The sequence below is a fragment of the Micromesistius poutassou genome, assembly GCF_964030765.1.
Source record: "Micromesistius poutassou genome assembly, chromosome: 10".
In the NCBI taxonomy this organism is placed as follows: Eukaryota; Metazoa; Chordata; class Actinopteri; order Gadiformes; family Gadidae; genus Micromesistius; species Micromesistius poutassou.
In genome coordinates this window covers 5,734,490-5,752,515 of record NC_140280.1, presented here as the reverse complement: position 1 = coordinate 5,752,515, position 18,026 = coordinate 5,734,490, and the positions used below count along the sequence as shown (strand labels likewise).

Here is an 18,026-nt window from a genome sequence, read left to right as displayed (position 1 = left end):
ATTCTTGTTATTTTTATTAATTTACATATTATCAATGTTGTACGGCAGTCCTCTCTGCCAACGGGTCCTGGTTAGGATGCTGGGGGGACTAAGTCATCCAGTTCTTTCTGCAGTCGTCTGATCGCCGCATCCTTCTTCTCCAACTCCTGCTTCAGCAGGGCACAGTTTGGACACCCAGCCGGTGCCGGGGTCCTGCAGGTTCTTGGGGGAGGACCCCTCAGGGTACGGGCCCCCCTGGTGGGCTCCAGGGACAGACCGGAGGCCTGGTGGTGGAAGGTCCTGGAAAGTAAGTGCAAACGGTCTGAGAAAGATAGTGTTACAGAGTTACATTTAAAAAACGCGTTCAAGTAAAAAATAAATAAGAAAAGCGGAATCAATTTGTGGCGCTCGTTGTTCAATCTGTGGCGCAGCGCCACACATTGGCCTATGTGTGGGAAACACTGCACGGCCATCACACATGTGCTCATTCGGAGCATTGTAAATCATTTATTGTTTCATTGTTGTAGCTTGTTGTAGTTCATTTATGTAATGAACCGTCAACAATGCGATCGGGATTTTTGACGGGGAGGGGGGGGGGGGGGCGATCAGGATTGTTATTGTTGTTGGATGTGTGGCGTGTGTGTAAGCAGGCAAAAGCGTGTGTCACACGGTGAACCCGTGAGAGTTACGGTGAACCCAGCTCTGCTTCAACTTTAAAAAAAAAAAAAAATCGTTCATACTCCGCGTACCACTAGAGAACGCTCGCGTACCACCAGTGGTACGCGTACCACCGTTTGAGAACCACTGTAGGATATGGCCCATCTCTTCCCAATGACGGTCCAAGCAGATACGATGTTTAGAAATGCACACGCACGCGCGCGCGCACACACACACGCTTTATTTTTTATTTATTAAATATTGTATATATTATAAAATGTAATATTAAATTATATATATATATATGCCTGTATTATATAATATTACAATATACTATCATATTAAATATTTTATCTTTTATATTATGCAATATGTTTAGGCTGTAAATTGGCTGTAAGTTGTGTGATCTGAAATGTTGTCGCTACACGCTAATTTGTTTTTCTCGCCCCTCACATGTCACATGACTGGGTCTGCACATGGCCTGTGGGGACAGAAACGCCCCCTACTCTGGAACCCGGAAAGAGAGCAGGACCAGCCCGCTGCCGGGTCTGGGTTCAACATTGTGAGTGAGTCCGCGCTTTATATTTGTATCAGAACTTGTTCCTTGTCAGATTTACTGTGTTTTATTGTCACGTTCATCTAACCATTACCATATATACCAGATTAACACTTTTTATATTATAATATTACTTGGATCACTAGATCACTTATACAGATCTTATATACGACGGAAGATTACGATTATGTATAGGCATACGTGTTATAACATTTAACAGTTGTACCCTGAAAGGAACAAGTATCCTCATTTACAGTAGGCTATTGCACAATTGTGACAGTCATAGCACTTCAGTGAAGCAACTGGGTAGGGCACTTGGAACAAAGGGAGTTATTATTTCCTTTTCTCAGACCATTTGTTGATAGACTTTTAATATGATGTATATTATGTTGTATATAACTTTGAAAAATGCTGAAAAAGGAGTTGTGAACATGAACATTTTGTAAGCTATACAACCTAGGACATATTGCGTTGAGGCCTGTGATTGTTACAAACAATTGGTATATGTTTGTCATAATGATTATTTTAATCGTGAATGCTGAAGAAGGGGGGAGTGGATCCGTTATCAGGAGCTCATTTGATCTGCTCAAAGTGCACACCCTGTCATTTTGCTCTGCCTGCACTTGTGAAGTACTGTCCACTGTGATCCTCGCAAACATCCCCTAAGGTAAAGACAAAATATGGCAAGCGGTTTTGTCTTATGAACTGCTCAGTCATAGAAAAGTTTTGATTGTGTCATTGTTTTATAATTCATAATTTAGTATTGATATATTTAGCCTTATGTATTCTGTTTTGTGTGTATATACAGTATTCCTAGACGTTAAGGGGTTCTCCATTATATATATTTCCACAGACCAATATTTCTTCAAAAATATCTCCAATGATCCACAGGCTGTTTCAGGGGAGAAGTTGTGTGATGCAGTAAATGTGTTAATTTGATGAAGTCTTTAGTTGAAGCCTCTAATCTCGACCTTGTTTAAACCAAAGTCTAGTTCAGTGATGCATGATGACATATCAAAGCCGTTATCTTCGTTAAGATAACTCACATTCCCTTGCACCACTTACCTTGAACTCGCTTGCATTACAATGCAAGTGAGTACCAATAACAACATGAGAACTGGTCATTACAACATTATGGGATGGCCTGCAGGTTGCCATCATGAAGCAAGAAAAAACTCAGTGGAAACTGTTTCTGGAGACGCTCAGTGCTGCGCAATGGGAGTTCACCTTCGTCCTTCTAGGTAAGCAATATGTTATCACTTTTTAAGTTTGGTTTAAGTTACGCTCACCTGTAGTTTCTCAAACTATTTCTGGCAAAGAAAATGTAAAGGTTTATGACAAAGATAAACAATGTTTAATAGGAAAATGTATTTGAGAAACTTCTCTTGTGTCCCTTAACATGGATGACCTCATCAACGACATCCAGGAGTGACTTGTTTAACCCTGGTGGTGTCACTCATGTTCACCTCTCTGTGGCCCCTCTCCGCTCTCTACTTCGTGTGGCTCGTGAAGGACTGGGATACTCCTGAAAGAGGTTGTGAAACTGTTTCTAATCATGTACTCATAATGGCTTTAGAACACGGTGCATCTAAAAGGTGTTCACTACTACTCTGTTACCACTAGGGGGCAGAAGAACAGAGTTCGTGAGGAACTGGCGGATATGGGGACACCTCCGAGACTATTTTCCCATCAAGGTATGATGTTGATGCAGACGCAATGACCTTATCTTTCGCTCTTTGATGACTACACTTAGAGGTTGATTTAAAAACATGGTGACACAACTGCTAAAGTGAACACATTATAGAGTAGGGAATGGTCTTCAATAAGTGCTCATGGACACATTCACGTAATCCATGTCTAACCACATGATTATTATACATGTTGGTACAGTAATATATACTATTATAGAAAATATAGAATATAAAAATGCTTAATTTTAAGCATCTTGTGCTGATGGTTCATGTAGATGATTACTTAAATACATTGTCGTTGTCATTAAGCTGGTGAAGACAGCCGAGCTGAACCCCAAGAAGAACTACATCCTGGGCATCCACCCGCACGGCATCATGTGTGCCGGAGGCTACACGTGTTTCAGCACCGAGAGCTGTGGCTTCGCCGAGGCCTTCCCCGGGATGCGCTCCAGCCTGGCCGTGCTCGCCGGACTCTTCCGGATACCGCTCTTCAGGGAGTACATCATGAGTGCAGGTATTTGTACCAGAAAATGAGCTCTCTTCCACAACACATGCTTCAACAAGCTTACGACATGAGTTGCTAAGCTTAATAATGATTTGTTTAACATAAGTCAAGTGGTTTTAACATTGCATTGCATTTCAAAGGTGTATATGAGGGCAACAATGGCTCAGGAGGTAGAGCGGGTTGTCTAGACGGAAGGGTTGATGGTTGGATCCCTGACTTCTGCTAGTTACATTTCGAGGTGTCCCTGAGCGAGACACTGAACACTTACTGCCCCCGACGAGCTGACAGATAGTATAGCAACAATACATGTGTATATAACTTTGTTCTTTGTCCTTTCCGACCAGGCCTGCTTTCCGTGAGCAGAGCGAGTCTGACTCATGTACTTACCAAGAGCGGTAAAGGCATCGCCCTGTCGATCGTGATAGGGGGCGCTGAGGAGTCCCTGTCCTCCTCTCCCGGGGTCAACACGGTGGTCATGAGGCATCGCAAAGGGTTCGTCAGGTTGGCGCTGGAGTACGGGTGAGGTTCAGTTAATTTGAATTTGTTTATTTGATTTTAAAGTGCACTGTAAATCAAGTTGTTGGCTTTAAACAGGAATTAAAGGGCACCAAAAGGACTTTCTTGAGGGCCTCAAAAGAGCTACCTTGAGACATTAGAGCCACCATAATAACTGAGACGCCCAGTGTAACCAGTCTCTGTGGTGGTCCTCAGGGCCGACCTGGTGCCTGTGTACTCGTTTGGGGAGAACGAGTTGTTCCGCCAGGTGATCTTCTCAGAGGGCAGCGTGGGCCGGAGGTTACAGGACCTCTTCAAAAGGCTGATAGGGTTTGCCCCGTGTCTGTTCCTTGGGGACCGCTTTGGTCTGCTGCCCTACCGGACCCCCATCACATCTGTGGGTGAGTTGAGTACCCATTATAAGAACACAATTCATTGTTTAATCTTTTAGCCGATTCATTAGGTGAGTGCTGCACTTAGGGAACATGTAGGGGTTCTGCCTCTGGTTGAAGATCCAGAACCATCAAGCACATTTCTATCCCTCTGGTTTCAGTGGGAGCTCCCATCGCTGTGCCGAAGCTTCTGGTCCCTACAGAAGAAGAAGTGGACCACTACCACAACCTTTACATGGAGTCGCTGTCCAAACTGTTCCACGAGCATAAGGTCAGCTGTGGACTCTCTGAAAGCCATGAGCTGCAGATCATTTAGAGGACTCACGATGGGTAAACCTGACAGACTTTGTCCACACGGCCTCGACCATGGGACTTCTTCAAATGACAGCCCTGCTCTGATCAAGTGAAGGATTTACCCTGTAACAATAGAGCAGGTCTCCAAAGACGTCCAGTCACCCGGTTCATGACAACGGGCATCAGAAAACCTCTGTGCAACAAACTATGTATTTAAAATAATGCTGCAGCTCTGCACAAATTGTCGTTGCCTTATTTGTGTTGTATTTTTGTTTCCAATGCACTATGCATATTTTCCATGTGAATTTAAATATGGGAACTGTTGCAATAAAGTCTTATAGTTTGTGACAAATACACTTATGCCAAATACATTTTTGTTCATACGTTTTTATTTCTTGAGAAATAACATTAAAGCAGTGGATTACAATAATTTCCATACCTAATTAAGCAAATTATTTTGAGAGGCGGGGCAATAGTGGCAGGAGGAACTGAATAAACACACAAAAACGACAAATGAATGAAAAAGGGATCGATTGGATTAGAAAAACTCTAGGTCATCTGGTGCGTCCAGGTCCCGGTACTCCACCACGTTGCGCGGGTCGCCCCGGGACATCCTGCCAGACAGCGAGGACACAACACCAGGGTTGAGAACATCACGCGGCGTCTCTCCTCCTGGGAATGACCTCTGTGTGGACGGTGGGCGAGGTGGAGGACGGAGGTGATCCTTACAATGGGTTTTACCTGTTGTTGCGGTGCTTCCCGGGGTATCCACCGGGCCCCCGGAAGCCGTCGTAGTTACCCCGGCCCCCGCCTCCTCCTCCACCCCCACCCCCACCACCTCCTCCTCCTCCTCCACCACCACCACCACCTCCCCCCCCACCGTACTGGTTGGGTGGGTACGCAGGGACACCTAGCGGGCCAAGATGATCAACGTTAGAAGTCTGTGTGGTGGAGATTCTTTGAACTGTATTGACAACTCAACTCTGAATAAACTTAAAGTGTATTATAGTAAGTGATAAAATTAATATAAGATAAAATTAGTCTCCCCGCAGAGAGGCCAAACAACACGACAAGCATACAAAGGTTGGCTGTAGTGTGCCCCGAACTGTGGGAAACGTCCTTGAGGGCACAGCCGCAGACAGCGATGCCACTACACCCTCCGGCCATCTCAGGAGATAGCTCCTGGTAGTGCTGTGTCTGAGTCGTGCCGAGGCTGTCTCAGTTCCCCTCACTGGCGATAAGCGCGGTATAAACAGTGCAATGGTTACTACAGATAAGAACTATGGGGTCACAGTGTCTTGGGAACAACATGTCTTATGGGAATTTCCATTACACATGGTACGAACGTACGAACAAGGGATTTCTACTCTCCTGACGCCTGAACACGAAGTGGTAGGGAGAGGCTGTGGTATGATGGCCTTTACAACTGAACAACCAGCTTATAAATGCTGTCGTTCTGTGATCGGACACCATCTGTAAACCTATCCCAAACTATTAAAATCAACGTTGAAATATAATAGTATGCAACAACACATCTACTGTTCATTTCAATTAACACAAACTTATATACTAGCACGATTCCTGAATAATTAATAAAACCACTGCGTAAATAATTTATAGTTAAAGACATCAATGAATCCCCTGAAGAACACTGGAAGGAGCCGTTGGGGTAATCATCTATTTATTGTCCTCATCAGTCAACCTGTCCAAAGGGAGGATGTTGGTAGTGGACCTCCTCATCTGGGTCTAACATCACGTCATGTGCAACAGTTTACATCATAACAGGCCTACCTCCAAAGCCCATGAGAGGTGGTCGCGGCTGGCCAAAGCCCATGGGCCCCTGGGGTGGAAACGGCATGTTGGGGCCCATCCCACCTAGAGAACATTGGACTGCATTAAAGATCCCATCATGCTTTTTTAGGGTTAATAATTGCATTTGGGGGTACTACTAGAATAGGGATACATGCCTGTATGTTAAAAATACCTTATTATTCTAAAACTGTTCATTTCTGCAAAACCAATTTCAGCATCTTTCAAAATTGTTCTGTTTTGTATCATGTATCATCATATCATCATCGCTTGAAGGCCCCCCTCCCGGGTAGCCCAGTCTGCTGGGATTGTCCAGTACGCCCACTGTGTTGCAATTGGTCGAACGCTTTGTGCGTGTGTCTCTGCATTTCATACCCCAGAGTAGTTGTAAACATTGGTAATAGCCGGTAGGGGGGGGGGGGGGGGGGGGGGGGGACTTCTGCACTTCAGCACCACCCACAGCACAGTCTGACCTCACACTATTACGGGAGTAAAGTTTGAGCGCAAATAAGCTTTTTCACGCACTTATTGCGGGGCGTTCTCGGTGGGTGCGAATACTCCCTCTGGCTCAGACTTTGATTTTGATGTTTCTGGCTTAGCAGACATAAAACATGTATACATACGTCATACAACAGTCAAAAAGCATGATATCACCCCTTTAAGCAGAGACTGAGCCAAGGAGACTGGGATGAGAACAAAGTGTATAATCAATATTGGATCAACAAACACAAAATGTTTGAACACTCCAGTGTCAAAAAAACAGTGGTCTGCACAGGATCCTGGAAAACAACCTCTGGACTGGAGATCAACATTCATCTATAATTCTAAATGGACTGGATGAGAAAATAATTTGTGAAGAGCGCCCCCAATTACTTTCCAATTCCAACGGCGTTAGTAAGGAGGCAGGATGCCAAAGGGCTCTCCTCACCTTGTCCCGGGCCGGGCAGAGGGGGCAGCTTCAGCTCCGGCAGCGAGGGTCTCTTGGCATCCATGAGGAAGTTATTGAAGAAGGACACCTCCTTCTTCACCTCCTCGATCTTGTCCCCGTGTTTGTTCAAGATGTGCTTACGCACAAACTCCGGGCCCTGGACAGTAACGTTACCATTACAACAGTAGCTTGAGACTCACCAAACACATTCTCATTCCCACCTGAACTCATTAAAGTCCACAATCAACTACAAACCACCCAGTTGGTGCTATGTAGCTCAAATGGTTAAGCCGGCCATTTCTATTTAGTCATTTGGCCGACAGTTTTATCCAAAGTGACGTTCAAATACAATTCAAAATCATGTCTATCGGTAGGCTGTGGATATTGGGGATCTATGCCAGTACCTTTCGTCTGGGAGCCAAACTCCCTCACTACCCCGTCCCTCTAGCCCCTAACTCTTGCTTACTCCTGCTGCTTACCTGCGTGACCTGTGCCACCAATGTATCCCACATTGCTACACACACACACACACACACACACACACACACACACACACACACACACACACACACACACACACACACACACACACACACACACACACACACACACACACACACACACACACACACACCTTGAACTTCTTGCCACTCAGTGGACACAGCCACTTGTCCTTGCCCAGCTCCTGGGTGTTGGCCGACACAAACTTCTCCACCTCCTGCTCGGGGTCCTTGCGGCCCATCTTGGACGCCTCGTCCTCCGACAGCACCTCCTTGGAGTTGAACAGCGGGCCCAGCTTCTCCTCCACCATCTTCTGCCACTGGCTCACTGAGAGATGGACGGATGTAGAACCAGTCTAGTTGCTTTAAAGCCATTTCACTGTCAATTCAATCATTTAGCATTCATCCAAAGCGACGTGTAACTGGGAATAGTGAGCCGGTAGGGGGTTTAAGACGTCTTGCTCTTCGGGTAGGGCCTGGAGACATTAGGGGTTTGAACCCAGAACCTTTCAGCTGGGAGGCAAATGCTGTCACCACTAGACTAGTCTATCCCGCCCCAGCCTAAACAGAGAGTCGGTAAATAAACAAGCAAGTGGCGGGGGGCGACACGGACCTTCTCCGTGCGTGATGCGGTTGGGGGGGATGGGTCCTCGCACGTGCACCATGCCGCAGCGGTTGGGCATGTGGTCCTCGCTGGGGTATTCACACGTGTTATAGTAGTCGATGGAGTGGACCACGCGCAGGTACAGCAGCAGGCGGTCCAGGACCTGGAGCCAGGGCAGAGGGAACGCTGACGTTGAGCATCATATTAGAGCAACCATGAGCCAAAATGCATTCGTAAAGCACATCCACCCACCATGGGCAGCTGAAAGGCCTATAGTGGGCATGAGCCATGGTCGACCCACCTTGGCCAGCTTGTCGTCCCTCTCCACGGGAGTCTCGGTGGGGTTGCCCTCCTTGGGGCCCTCGTCAGAGTCCCCTCCGCTCATGCTGCCCAGTAGCTCCTCCTCCTCGGCACTGACCTCCTCGATCAGGTAGTCTGTGATGTTCTTCATGATGGGGTTCTGGGCTGGCAACTTGGGGAGAGAGGAGGCACGAAATGGTGACACTGGGTTTAAGTCCTCGATGAACACTAGGGGGTCACAACGAGTCCATGCACTCGTCCAAGATGCATTAAATAATTGTTGCTCCACGTTGCCCTGGTAATGTTCAACATTCAGGTACTGTGCATTATTCTTGGTTAGACCTTGTTCACTCTGTGTATGCCATATCAAATATCCACGTCGACATGCCATAAAGAATACAATTATTTAAAATGATTATTTCTAAACAAATTGTATTCATATTTAGAGGTCTAACCAACTAATCATTATGTGTAAGAAGGTGTAAGGTCTCAACCCCTTATTACTTGTAATTAAATTAGGTTTTAGGTTGAATTAAATTGGACGTCCCACCCAGCCACCGCTAGGTAAATAAGGCCTTAAAGGGCACAGATCCACAGTGGTCCCCATGCTGCCCAGCTCTTATTTCCCGGACTCATTCTCTCTCTCACCTCGCTGGTCTGGCCCTCCTCGTCGGGCTTGTGGCTCCACAGCCCTCCCCTCTCGTCCAGCGCCTGGATGAGCTTGGCGGCCATCTTGATGTCGTTGCGGAGGACCAGCTTGTGCTGCGTGATGCCGTTGATGTTCCTCACGCGCCGCATCAGGTCACAGTTCACGCCCGGCGCCAGCTCGCAGTCCCGCAGCTACGAGGACGGCAGGGAGACCGAGGTTGTGAAAACACAAATGGGGAAAATGCAGAAACCAGGAAGTAGGCTGTGGACATTGGGCATCCAACCCACTACCTTTCAGCTGGGAGTCGTTGTGGCAATAATGTGCACACTTTGTAATTGGATACAAAAGGTTTCCTTGCTACTATTTCATGGTTGCTCATTTGGCATCTATTGCCCTCCTAGTTGTGCCTGGATCCATCTCTCGTGCTACTGCTTAGGTTTCCTTCCTACTCCCAGGAGTGTCTTTACCGTCTCCTTGCTGGGTTAAGGATTAAGAGGGCGTGTCATCTGATATGGGCCTGGGGAGCCCTGTAACTGGGATCAATAAAACAGGCTCTTTTCAAACCGTCCAGTGGGAGCGTCTTACCCGAATGTTCTGCAGGTTCCAGCAGATCTCCTTGATGTTGACGCTACGGTCAAAGGTCACCCAGCAGCGTCGGAAGAACCTGGACACATTGGAGTTTTTTAAAGAAGAGAATTTTCCAATTCTCTTATTTTCATTAGAAGTTGCTGTACTGTAATCAGACTATTCGTTATGCTTTCGTAATACCTGTATCATCATGTTGACTTAAAGATCCATTACACTTAAAAAACAAGGTAAGCCAGAAACATCAATGTTTGCTTAGTCAAAACCTTAATTACCTCCTCAGAGGGCGCTTTAGTGTATTCGCCTATGGTTGATTTGTATTCAACTATTCTGTTCAGCCACTGTCATATAAAAAACAGTAGTGGACACCGACAGAACATTAGAACCCAAACTTTAAACCATACATTCAAGCCAAAAAGGACAAAATCTGCCAAATTTAGCAATATTGTATTGCAATTTTTACAGCATCACAATACACTTGGGCGCTCAGAAATAGTAATATTGTACAGTGAGCAGTATCTCTGCACAGTGTGTAGTATCTCTTCTCTACGATGGTGGATGATCTTAACCACTCACCTGCGCTCAGGGTGGGGGTCCGAAAGGCAGATGCGCAAGAAGCCGGGGTATCTCCGGCACAGCTGAGAGAATGTAAGAGAAATGGGTTTATAAACTCAGTCATTAATAAAAAAAAATGTAGATATTTACTTTATATTATTGTATATATTAAATAAAATCAAACCATTATTTTGTGTGGACAGCGAAGACAATATAACAGATGTAGCCATTATAATACATTTATTTGTAATACTGTTTACATGAGAATATTGTTAAAAGAGAAAATTCTAATTGAACTAAAAGTAAATGGCACCAAGTATGAGAAAGTTAACATAAAAAAAATAAAACGGAGGACCTGAGACAGCGTCTGCAAACAAACAACAAACAAACAAACACTCACAGAGACGATCTCCGTCTTGGAGATGGTGGGCGCGATGCTCCTCATGAAGAGGGAGCAGGTCTTGTGGAGCGGCCGCGGCCTGGGAGCGTCATCCTTGGGCTTCTTCTTCTCCTCCCGCTCATCCTTCTCCTCTCGCTCTTCCTTCTCCTCCTCTTCCTCCTCCTCTGGCTTTTTCTCCTCCACTTTCACTTCCTTTGCATCGTCTGGCAGGAGAAAAGTATGTCACCTTAATGTGAAACGGGATAACCGTCTTCTTCCCTGGGATCGCATGGGGGGGAGGGGGACTTGTTGGTACTGACCTCTCTCTTTGCCCTCCTCTCCCTCTTCCTCCTCCTCCTCCTTGTTGTTGTTCTTTTCCGGTTCTTCCTTCTCGGCGGGTTTGTCCGAGGACACAGAGTTTGAGTCAGAATCAGAGTCAAAATCGCTCTCCGAGGCACTGGCCTCGTCTTCGCTGTCACCACTCCTCTTCCTCTTTCTCCTCTTCTGAAAAAAAGGGGAGAACATAAACACGAATGACCATCACCTCGCTTGAGTTTGATTGGTCGGTTGGGCTTTTGGTGGAGAAAAGGAACACACCAAGGGACCAAGGGACCACAATGGAAATAAGCCCATGGGCTTTTTTGTGTTATCCTTTTGACCTGATGTACATTTGTATGCCTACCTTTGTACATGTGTCAATAAAGAATTTCAAACAATCAATCAACCAGCACCAACACAAGCCACTGACCTTCTTGTTCTCAGGAACCTCTTTGCTCGGGGATTCCTTCCCCTTCTCCGCCTTCAGTCCGTTGCCCTCTCCGGGCCGGGCCGCTCCGCCCTTCTCTGAGCCGGCTGGATTACTCTCCACCTGCAGCACAGCCAGCCCCCGTATTACAGATACAGTGGTAAATAAACCCCCCGCCAGTCCACCCGAGAACTATTAGGGGAATAATATAATGTTGTTCATTACGAGGAGTAAACTGACATCCATTCACCACAACTTTACATTAGCCCACTAGGTTTTTAACCACTTCCATAATAGAACAAAGCTCACCCTGTCGTTCTTGTCTTTATCTGACGGGGGCTTGCGGTCACCCTCCCCACCTCTGGGGTCTTCCCTCCTGGAGGAGTCTACCCCGCCTGGGCCGGTGGCAGGCCGCTCCCTGTCCCTGTCCCTCTCCCGGTCCCTCTCTCGCTCCCTCTCCTCCTCCTCGAAGGGCAGGTCCAGGATACGCAGGTCATGATCGGTGCCTCCCTCCATCTTTATCACAGCTGCAGGGAGGCAGAGAAGGGAGACGTAGGGTATATGAACGAGGCCTTTATCGTGGACTGGATGGATGGGGTGTGGGGATTTAGACGGTTGTCAATGTACTCAGATCAATTCTGAAAAATTCACAAAACTCTTAAATAGATAGCCAAAAGTAAAAATGCAGTAACAACAGCTGTTGCTTGTAAGTGTTCAGAACATAATTGAAAAAAAATACTGTACAATACATTACAAACGATCATCAATGTAATCAATATAAATACATTTTGAAAGTATTTGTTTGTCTCTAGCGAAACGCTGGACGCTGGAAGCATTCCATCCTCAGGTGTTCAATTGAATTCTTGTATTGCTTGATTGATTGATTGGACTTAACTAATTCCCTAGGGGGAAATTATTTTGCCACCAACAACAAATAATAGGTATGCACCACAGACACTGAAAGGACACAATCACAGCAATACCAACAGAATAAATCCCCACATCAAATATAGTCAACAGCTCTTATTAAAGATCACTGTGGGAACTGAATTGTATTGAATCTTGAAGGGGACATATTATACCACCAGGTGTGAGTGTGATTATTAATCACACTCACACCTGGTGGCACATCATGGGACCTTTAATAAACGCCTCACACCGTCGGCCACAAACCGCACCTGCGTCCAGGACCTTGGTGATGGCCTGCGCGCGGTCGATGTCCAGCGACACGTTGTCGAGCCAGCTGTTCTCCATGAGGAACATGAAGACATTGAGGCGGTTCTGCAGGGAGTTGCGGGCCTCCGCCGCCAGCCGCTCCATCTCGTCGGGGTGGTACTTAGAGCGGAACCTACGGCCAGGTGACGGAGGGGGCGGGGGGCAAGAAGTAAAAGAACCAAACAGAAGGGGCGGGTTGTAGGGTGTGAATGGGGGGGGGGGGGGGGGGGGGATGGAGGATGGAATGGGTGGGAAGCACACGTTAAATGTCTGCTTGTTGTTTCCACACTGCCAGTGTTATCAAAAAGCATAAACAGAACTATTTATTTTCATATATTAGAATCATTCAGACAATCAAGGTATTTTATTGGAGAATATTTAATCTGCTTGTGTTAAGAATAAATATGTTTATTTGATTTATATATCCATTCAAATTAAGGTGGTCCTTAAGTGAGTATGGATATCTCCTCACTGCCTTTATGAGAAAGCCTCTCGGTATCTCACCAGAGACGGCTAACATGATGCATTGCATAAGAATCATTCGAACATTTTTACAAAGTCAAAATTTTGACAGAAAGAATTAAAAAAACAACAACAACCATTGAGTGGACTAAATTTACCTTCGGGTCTCCCAGTTTAATAACAAATAAATACCAAGAGAGGTCTCTTCTGTGAAAGTGTGCTCCACTTCACGGCCCTGGTGTGACTGTACACACTCATACTCTGTTTTGAGAGGATTTTTTTACTGATCCGAATGTAAAAAGACAATGGAGAGAGGAGGGGTGGGGGGGGCAAAGGTCAAAACCATGAAACGGACCAAAAATAAAAATGGCAGCTCCATGCGTGCGTTGTCGTCTGTGCTTCACTGACTGTCTAAGAGCCCTGGTACTGTGTGTCTAAGTGCGGCTGCATTGTGCGCAGCGCGTGCCCTGGCTGACTAAGCGACGCAATCCCGCGCGGTTGTGTTTCCACTTTTTCTTTATCGGCGAAAAACAAAAACAAAAAGAGCGTGACACTTGTCCACTTGTCGAGGAAGTGGACGTTGAGCGGAGGGAGGAAGGATTGGTTATGGCACAACAGAACAGAAGACAGTAAAAACATGATCTATGGCATTTACACACGTATGCAGTACTTCAATCTACGGTTAGCATCAGAGCACTAATCACAGCAAGGAAATGTGTATTTTTTTTCTTAATGATAGCCAAGTTACAAAAAAAGCTTGTTTGTAATGTGTACAAATGTAAATAATGTTTCCATGTGATCTGCTCGGACAAATGTTAGTTCCTTCCTATAACGACAAAGCCAACCAAGCTCAATATTATCAATTAGCAATGTGGTGGCTCAGTGGAATTCCACATAACCAATTTGAAAGAAAGATAAAAAAGTGAAAGGTTCCTGGCAAACGGATTGCCCACAGATAAACAAGAGGACCTTTTAATAACTTGTCATCATTCCTTTGAGGGCACAATGTCCTCCAATATCTAGAACTGGGATAGACTGATCACAGACGTAAAGATATACTACAACGATACCATAAAAACTATTAAACTATTGGCCTGCACTATGAGCCTATAATGCGCAGTGAAAGGAAGTGGATCCCGTACCACTCTTCATCTTTGTGCGTCAGAAAGAAATCCTGCATCTGCTGCCGGCGGTAGTCGATCTTGTACTCGTTGTAGTGCTTGACGGCGTCAGTCTCATCCACCGAGTCGTCCAGAGACACCAGGAACTCCTTGAAGCTCTTCATGATGGGAGGGGGCGGACCCAGGTCCATGTCATGGATGTTGCCTAGCCTAGAAACCCCCAGACACACAGGAATGTACAGTTCAGCCTTAAAACCCCAGGTACACACGAACATACGTTAAAAATCGAACCCTATACGGTTACTATATACTGTATATCATTACGAATAAACAAACAATGAGAATAAATGTTTGGCAGAATATTACTTGTTATATCTAGAGTTAGCATCGCAGTTAGCGTAACCGTATGGGCTATACAGCCAAACTGACATGCCCACCCAGAGTTTAATTAAGCCTGGGTAACATTTTCAGATGAGAGAACAGGTTGACCCTATTAACTCTAGAGGGTTTCTGTTGTGCACTGACGCTAGTGGAGATGCCCTGAATAGTATTTATGTAATTAAAGCATGATATATAACCAATGGCAAAGACTTTAAAGCTTTAGTCATCAAGACAAGTCAAAGTCTGATCACTAAAAAGAAAAACTGAAAAGTTCACATTAGGCTTGTGCTGTTGGGACTCCAAACAGCGGGCCACATGCGGGTCACATTCAGCTCAGCAGGCCTCACCTTGCTTGGATAGGGATGCCATGATGAGGCTGCATCAGGTGCAGGTCTGGGTGGCCCCAGTGCTGTGGAGGGGCATAGCTGGGCCCCCCACCGCCTCCACCACCACCACCACCACCGTATCCCAGGTCATATCCCCCATGGTAGTGGTCCCCACCATGGTCATCCCTGCACATAGAGATCAGAGCTTTGGAACAAGAATACACTGGATGTATACTCACTGGACTCATTTAAAACAAGTATACACTGGATCTTGATTATTCGTTTTAAGCAAGAATACAGTGGACATTGGATATGTACTAGTCATTAAAAACAATAATATAGTGGACAGTGGATATGAACTCGACATTTAAAACAAGAATATAGATTAGATGTACTAGTCCTTTAAAACAAGATTACAGTGGAAGGCGGATATATACTACTACTTCATCATCATGTAGGGGACACTTTTGGATAAATATCCAAACAGTGAATTCAGATCCATATACATACATAGCAGGGAGAGGTTTGGCAAGACGCTTACAGGTTAGGCTGCATACTTTGGGGATCCAACCTGCTAGCTTCTGGCTGGCATGGGAATTGAACCTCCTAGCCTCTAGACTACACTCCCCACTCCCATCGGGTTTGGGGGCCAAATCCATTCTTACCAGTCTCTCCTCATGCGTTTCTGCTGTGGGTTGATATCATGCCTGGGAGGGGAGAACCTCTCACGACGACCTCGGTCATAATCCCGATACTCGGCCCGACTCCGCCGTTCCCTGCTGCCTCGGTCCCATTCCCTGACACACGAGAAAGGTTGGGTTACACACCGTACACCCGGCAGTCTGACCAGAATGTTCTGTTCATTCAGGGATCCTTGTGCATTATCTGGGAGCTATTGCTTCACCATTTGTACTTTACCTGTCATTCCAGTCATCCCGACGCCTGTCATCTCTCTCTCTTGAACGATCAAAGTCACTCCGTTCCCGCCTAAACTTGTCTCTCCTCCGGCGATCGTATTCGTCATCGCTGTCACCCATCTGACAGCGAGGCAGGATAGCTGAGCAACATGGAGGTATGGTTAATTAGTCTCATTCTGACATAATTAGGTATTCACAGTGGGATTCCACATGTGTGGATTATTATTATTATTATATATTATTATGTGTGGTTATTCTAGGGATTCCCATTATTATTGTTTGGGTTTTTAAGTTAAGTTTTCTTATCAGTAGTATTGAGTGTTTTGATAATTGTGGGGGCAATTAGTCTACTAAAAGCAAGAAGGGGATGAACCGGCTTTTTCTAAGTTGGATTACCAAGGCTGACCACAATTGGGAAAATAAAGGGCCATGGTCCAACAGTTGTATAGATAAGTTACACATATACCCTAGGAAATAAAGCAATACATAATAAATGTAGTTTTATTGGGGATAGGGTAATTAAATAATATCGTTAATGCAGCACTTGTACAACAGGTGTAACGTTAGTGTAAGGCGAGTAGGTCGGATGTGAGACTGCTCTTCAAACTAACTTGTTTGCACTTGTAAATGCGTAAAGAACTGCAATCGTACTCAATCACAACTCTGGGAGATTTATTTCAGAGAGGGGGCCGCGCTGGAACGGTTACCTACATGATAACACTACGACAAGGCACCAGGTGCTTATGGCTTTGGTATCACTGGTTTACAACCAAAACTTGGGAGGACCACCTAGCTAACGTTAGCCTACAAGCTAGCGACTAGCTGCAGACATCATCCAATAAAGGAAAATCGTAATCTTTAAGATAATTATAACATTGCACTGTGCCGTAGCGAAATACACAAATTACTGTAGCAAACGGTTAGCAACTTCAAAATCTTTAAATACCTGTTATTTGTACGATTTTTGTCCGACCCCCCTTTCTTCTTTTATCTTCTGCTCAGCTTTCCGTCTCGTACAATGATGACGTCATACTCAGTCGACATACGCCTCCCCTCATGGCCCGCAGCGCCCTGATGGGCCTCAGCTAGTCCCCACGATTTGTATTTTGCCCCTCAATTAGCCAAATAATATGACATATGGCAATGAATTGGCTTTATATTAACAATACCAACATAGAGCAGTGTGCAGTAAAATGTAACTCATAAAGCTAGAACCCTTGGCACCAATTCTTGCTGTTATAATTGTAGGCCTACCTCAGTAAGTCAGAAATAAACATGCAGGTAAAATTGTGGGTTTGAGGGTTTGATAATACATGATTGGGTATGATCACCGATGATAACGTAAAATGGAGGGTCTTTCAATGTAGTCTTTGAAAGACGTGGTAATGTAGCTGGTAGTATTTAAGGCATTTAAATATGTTGTTTGACTAGGAGTACACCATAGTAACATTATGAGTTCAATGATGTGCTGCCCTTAGGTGGATTTCTTTATTTTTCAGAGGCAAGCCTACTATCATGGGATAAATTTACCATATGTTTAAAGGTAATATAATCATTATCTTGCTTATATGAATTAAATAAAGTGTGGGAAAAAGTGAGTGACATCCACATATGTTACTAATTTACACCTTCTGCCGCCCCTGAGATGAACCTTGGTCACTTAACTGAGTCCAAGTTGACCCTGAAAAAGCTGTAAACCTCTCTATACCTGTATCACCTCATCCTGACAGGAAAAGACGGGGAGGGCTTTATGACCGCCACAAAGAAGAAAGGAGCCCCCTTCATTCTTGTTCTCTTTTTACTTGTACTTACTTATGTGTTAAGGTTAATGTAACAAGTCAAAGTTTAACATAATCTGCTTTATGAATTCCACAATCACATATGGTGGTGTTGTTGTCCATTGGTTGACGCTTTATAGTCTAGAAGAAGTAGAAGAGATTTTCGTTGTGCTCATCCATGTCACGTCTTTGTCTTTACTCTT

At 45.2% G+C, this 18,026-nt stretch overlaps 2 protein-coding genes across 7 annotated transcripts; one reads left to right on the top strand and one right to left on the bottom strand.

Moving 5' to 3' along the window:
• The first annotated feature begins 1,140 nt into the window (after positions 1–1,140).
• Positions 1,141–4,904, top strand: LOC311354914 (diacylglycerol O-acyltransferase 2-like). 4 transcript variants are annotated; one of them, XM_084474786.1, is made up of 9 exons: positions 1,141–1,202; positions 1,737–1,859; positions 2,343–2,433; positions 2,619–2,726; positions 2,816–2,886; positions 3,193–3,397; positions 3,733–3,907; positions 4,100–4,284; positions 4,437–4,904. In XM_084474786.1, the coding sequence occupies exons 3-9, from the start codon at positions 2,352–2,354 to the stop codon at positions 4,589–4,591; spliced, it is 981 nt and encodes a 326-aa protein (XP_084330912.1). In that variant the 5' UTR covers positions 1,141–1,202; positions 1,737–1,859; positions 2,343–2,351; the 3' UTR covers positions 4,592–4,904. The 4 variants fall into 4 exon arrangements, with proteins under 4 accessions (XP_084330912.1, XP_084330914.1, XP_084330915.1 ...); XM_084474788.1 differs by having other exon boundaries at positions 1,144–1,198; XM_084474789.1 differs by having other exon boundaries at positions 1,180–1,198; positions 1,740–1,859.
• Positions 4,905–4,957: 53 nt separating this feature from the next.
• Positions 4,958–17,085, bottom strand: srrt (serrate RNA effector molecule homolog (Arabidopsis)). 3 transcript variants are annotated; one of them, XM_084474783.1, is made up of 20 exons: positions 16,992–17,085; positions 16,047–16,185; positions 15,794–15,925; positions 15,150–15,314; positions 14,443–14,631; positions 12,802–12,971; positions 11,933–12,150; positions 11,627–11,746; positions 11,199–11,382; positions 10,900–11,102; positions 10,521–10,582; positions 9,945–10,023; positions 9,359–9,550; positions 8,712–8,882; positions 8,420–8,573; positions 7,941–8,134; positions 7,307–7,463; positions 6,361–6,444; positions 5,311–5,479; positions 4,958–5,183 (listed from the first exon to the last, which is right to left on the bottom strand). In XM_084474783.1, the coding sequence occupies exons 2-20, from the start codon at positions 16,163–16,165 to the stop codon at positions 5,108–5,110; spliced, it is 2,838 nt and encodes a 945-aa protein (XP_084330909.1). In that variant the 5' UTR covers positions 16,166–16,185; positions 16,992–17,085; the 3' UTR covers positions 4,958–5,107. The 3 variants fall into 3 exon arrangements, with proteins under 3 accessions (XP_084330909.1, XP_084330910.1, XP_084330911.1); XM_084474784.1 differs by having other exon boundaries at positions 11,199–11,379; XM_084474785.1 differs by having other exon boundaries at positions 5,050–5,183; positions 5,299–5,479.
• Positions 17,086–18,026: the final 941 nt, after the last annotated feature.

Excerpts from the sequence above, each read along its gene's own strand:
- LOC311354914 (XM_084474786.1), top strand. The coding sequence starts at position 2,352 with ATGAAGCAAGAAAAAACTCAGTGGAAACTGTTTCTGGAGACGCTCAGT. Across the intron at positions 2,727-2,815 it reads CTGGGATACTCCTGAAAGAG|GGGGCAGAAGAACAGAGTTC; the intron begins GTTGTGAAACTG and ends TGTTACCACTAG. Across the intron at positions 3,908-4,099 it reads AGGTTGGCGCTGGAGTACGG|GGCCGACCTGGTGCCTGTGT; the intron begins GTGAGGTTCAGT and ends GGTGGTCCTCAG.
- srrt (XM_084474783.1), bottom strand. The coding sequence starts at position 16,165 with ATGGGTGACAGCGATGACGAATACGATCGCCGGAGGAGAGACAAGTTT. Across the intron at positions 11,747-11,932 it reads ATAAAGACAAGAACGACAGG|GTGGAGAGTAATCCAGCCGG; the intron begins GTGAGCTTTGTT and ends GCTGTGCTGCAG. Across the intron at positions 5,184-5,310 it reads GGGAAGCACCGCAACAACAG|GATGTCCCGGGGCGACCCGC; the intron begins GTAAAACCCATT and ends GCTGTCTGGCAG.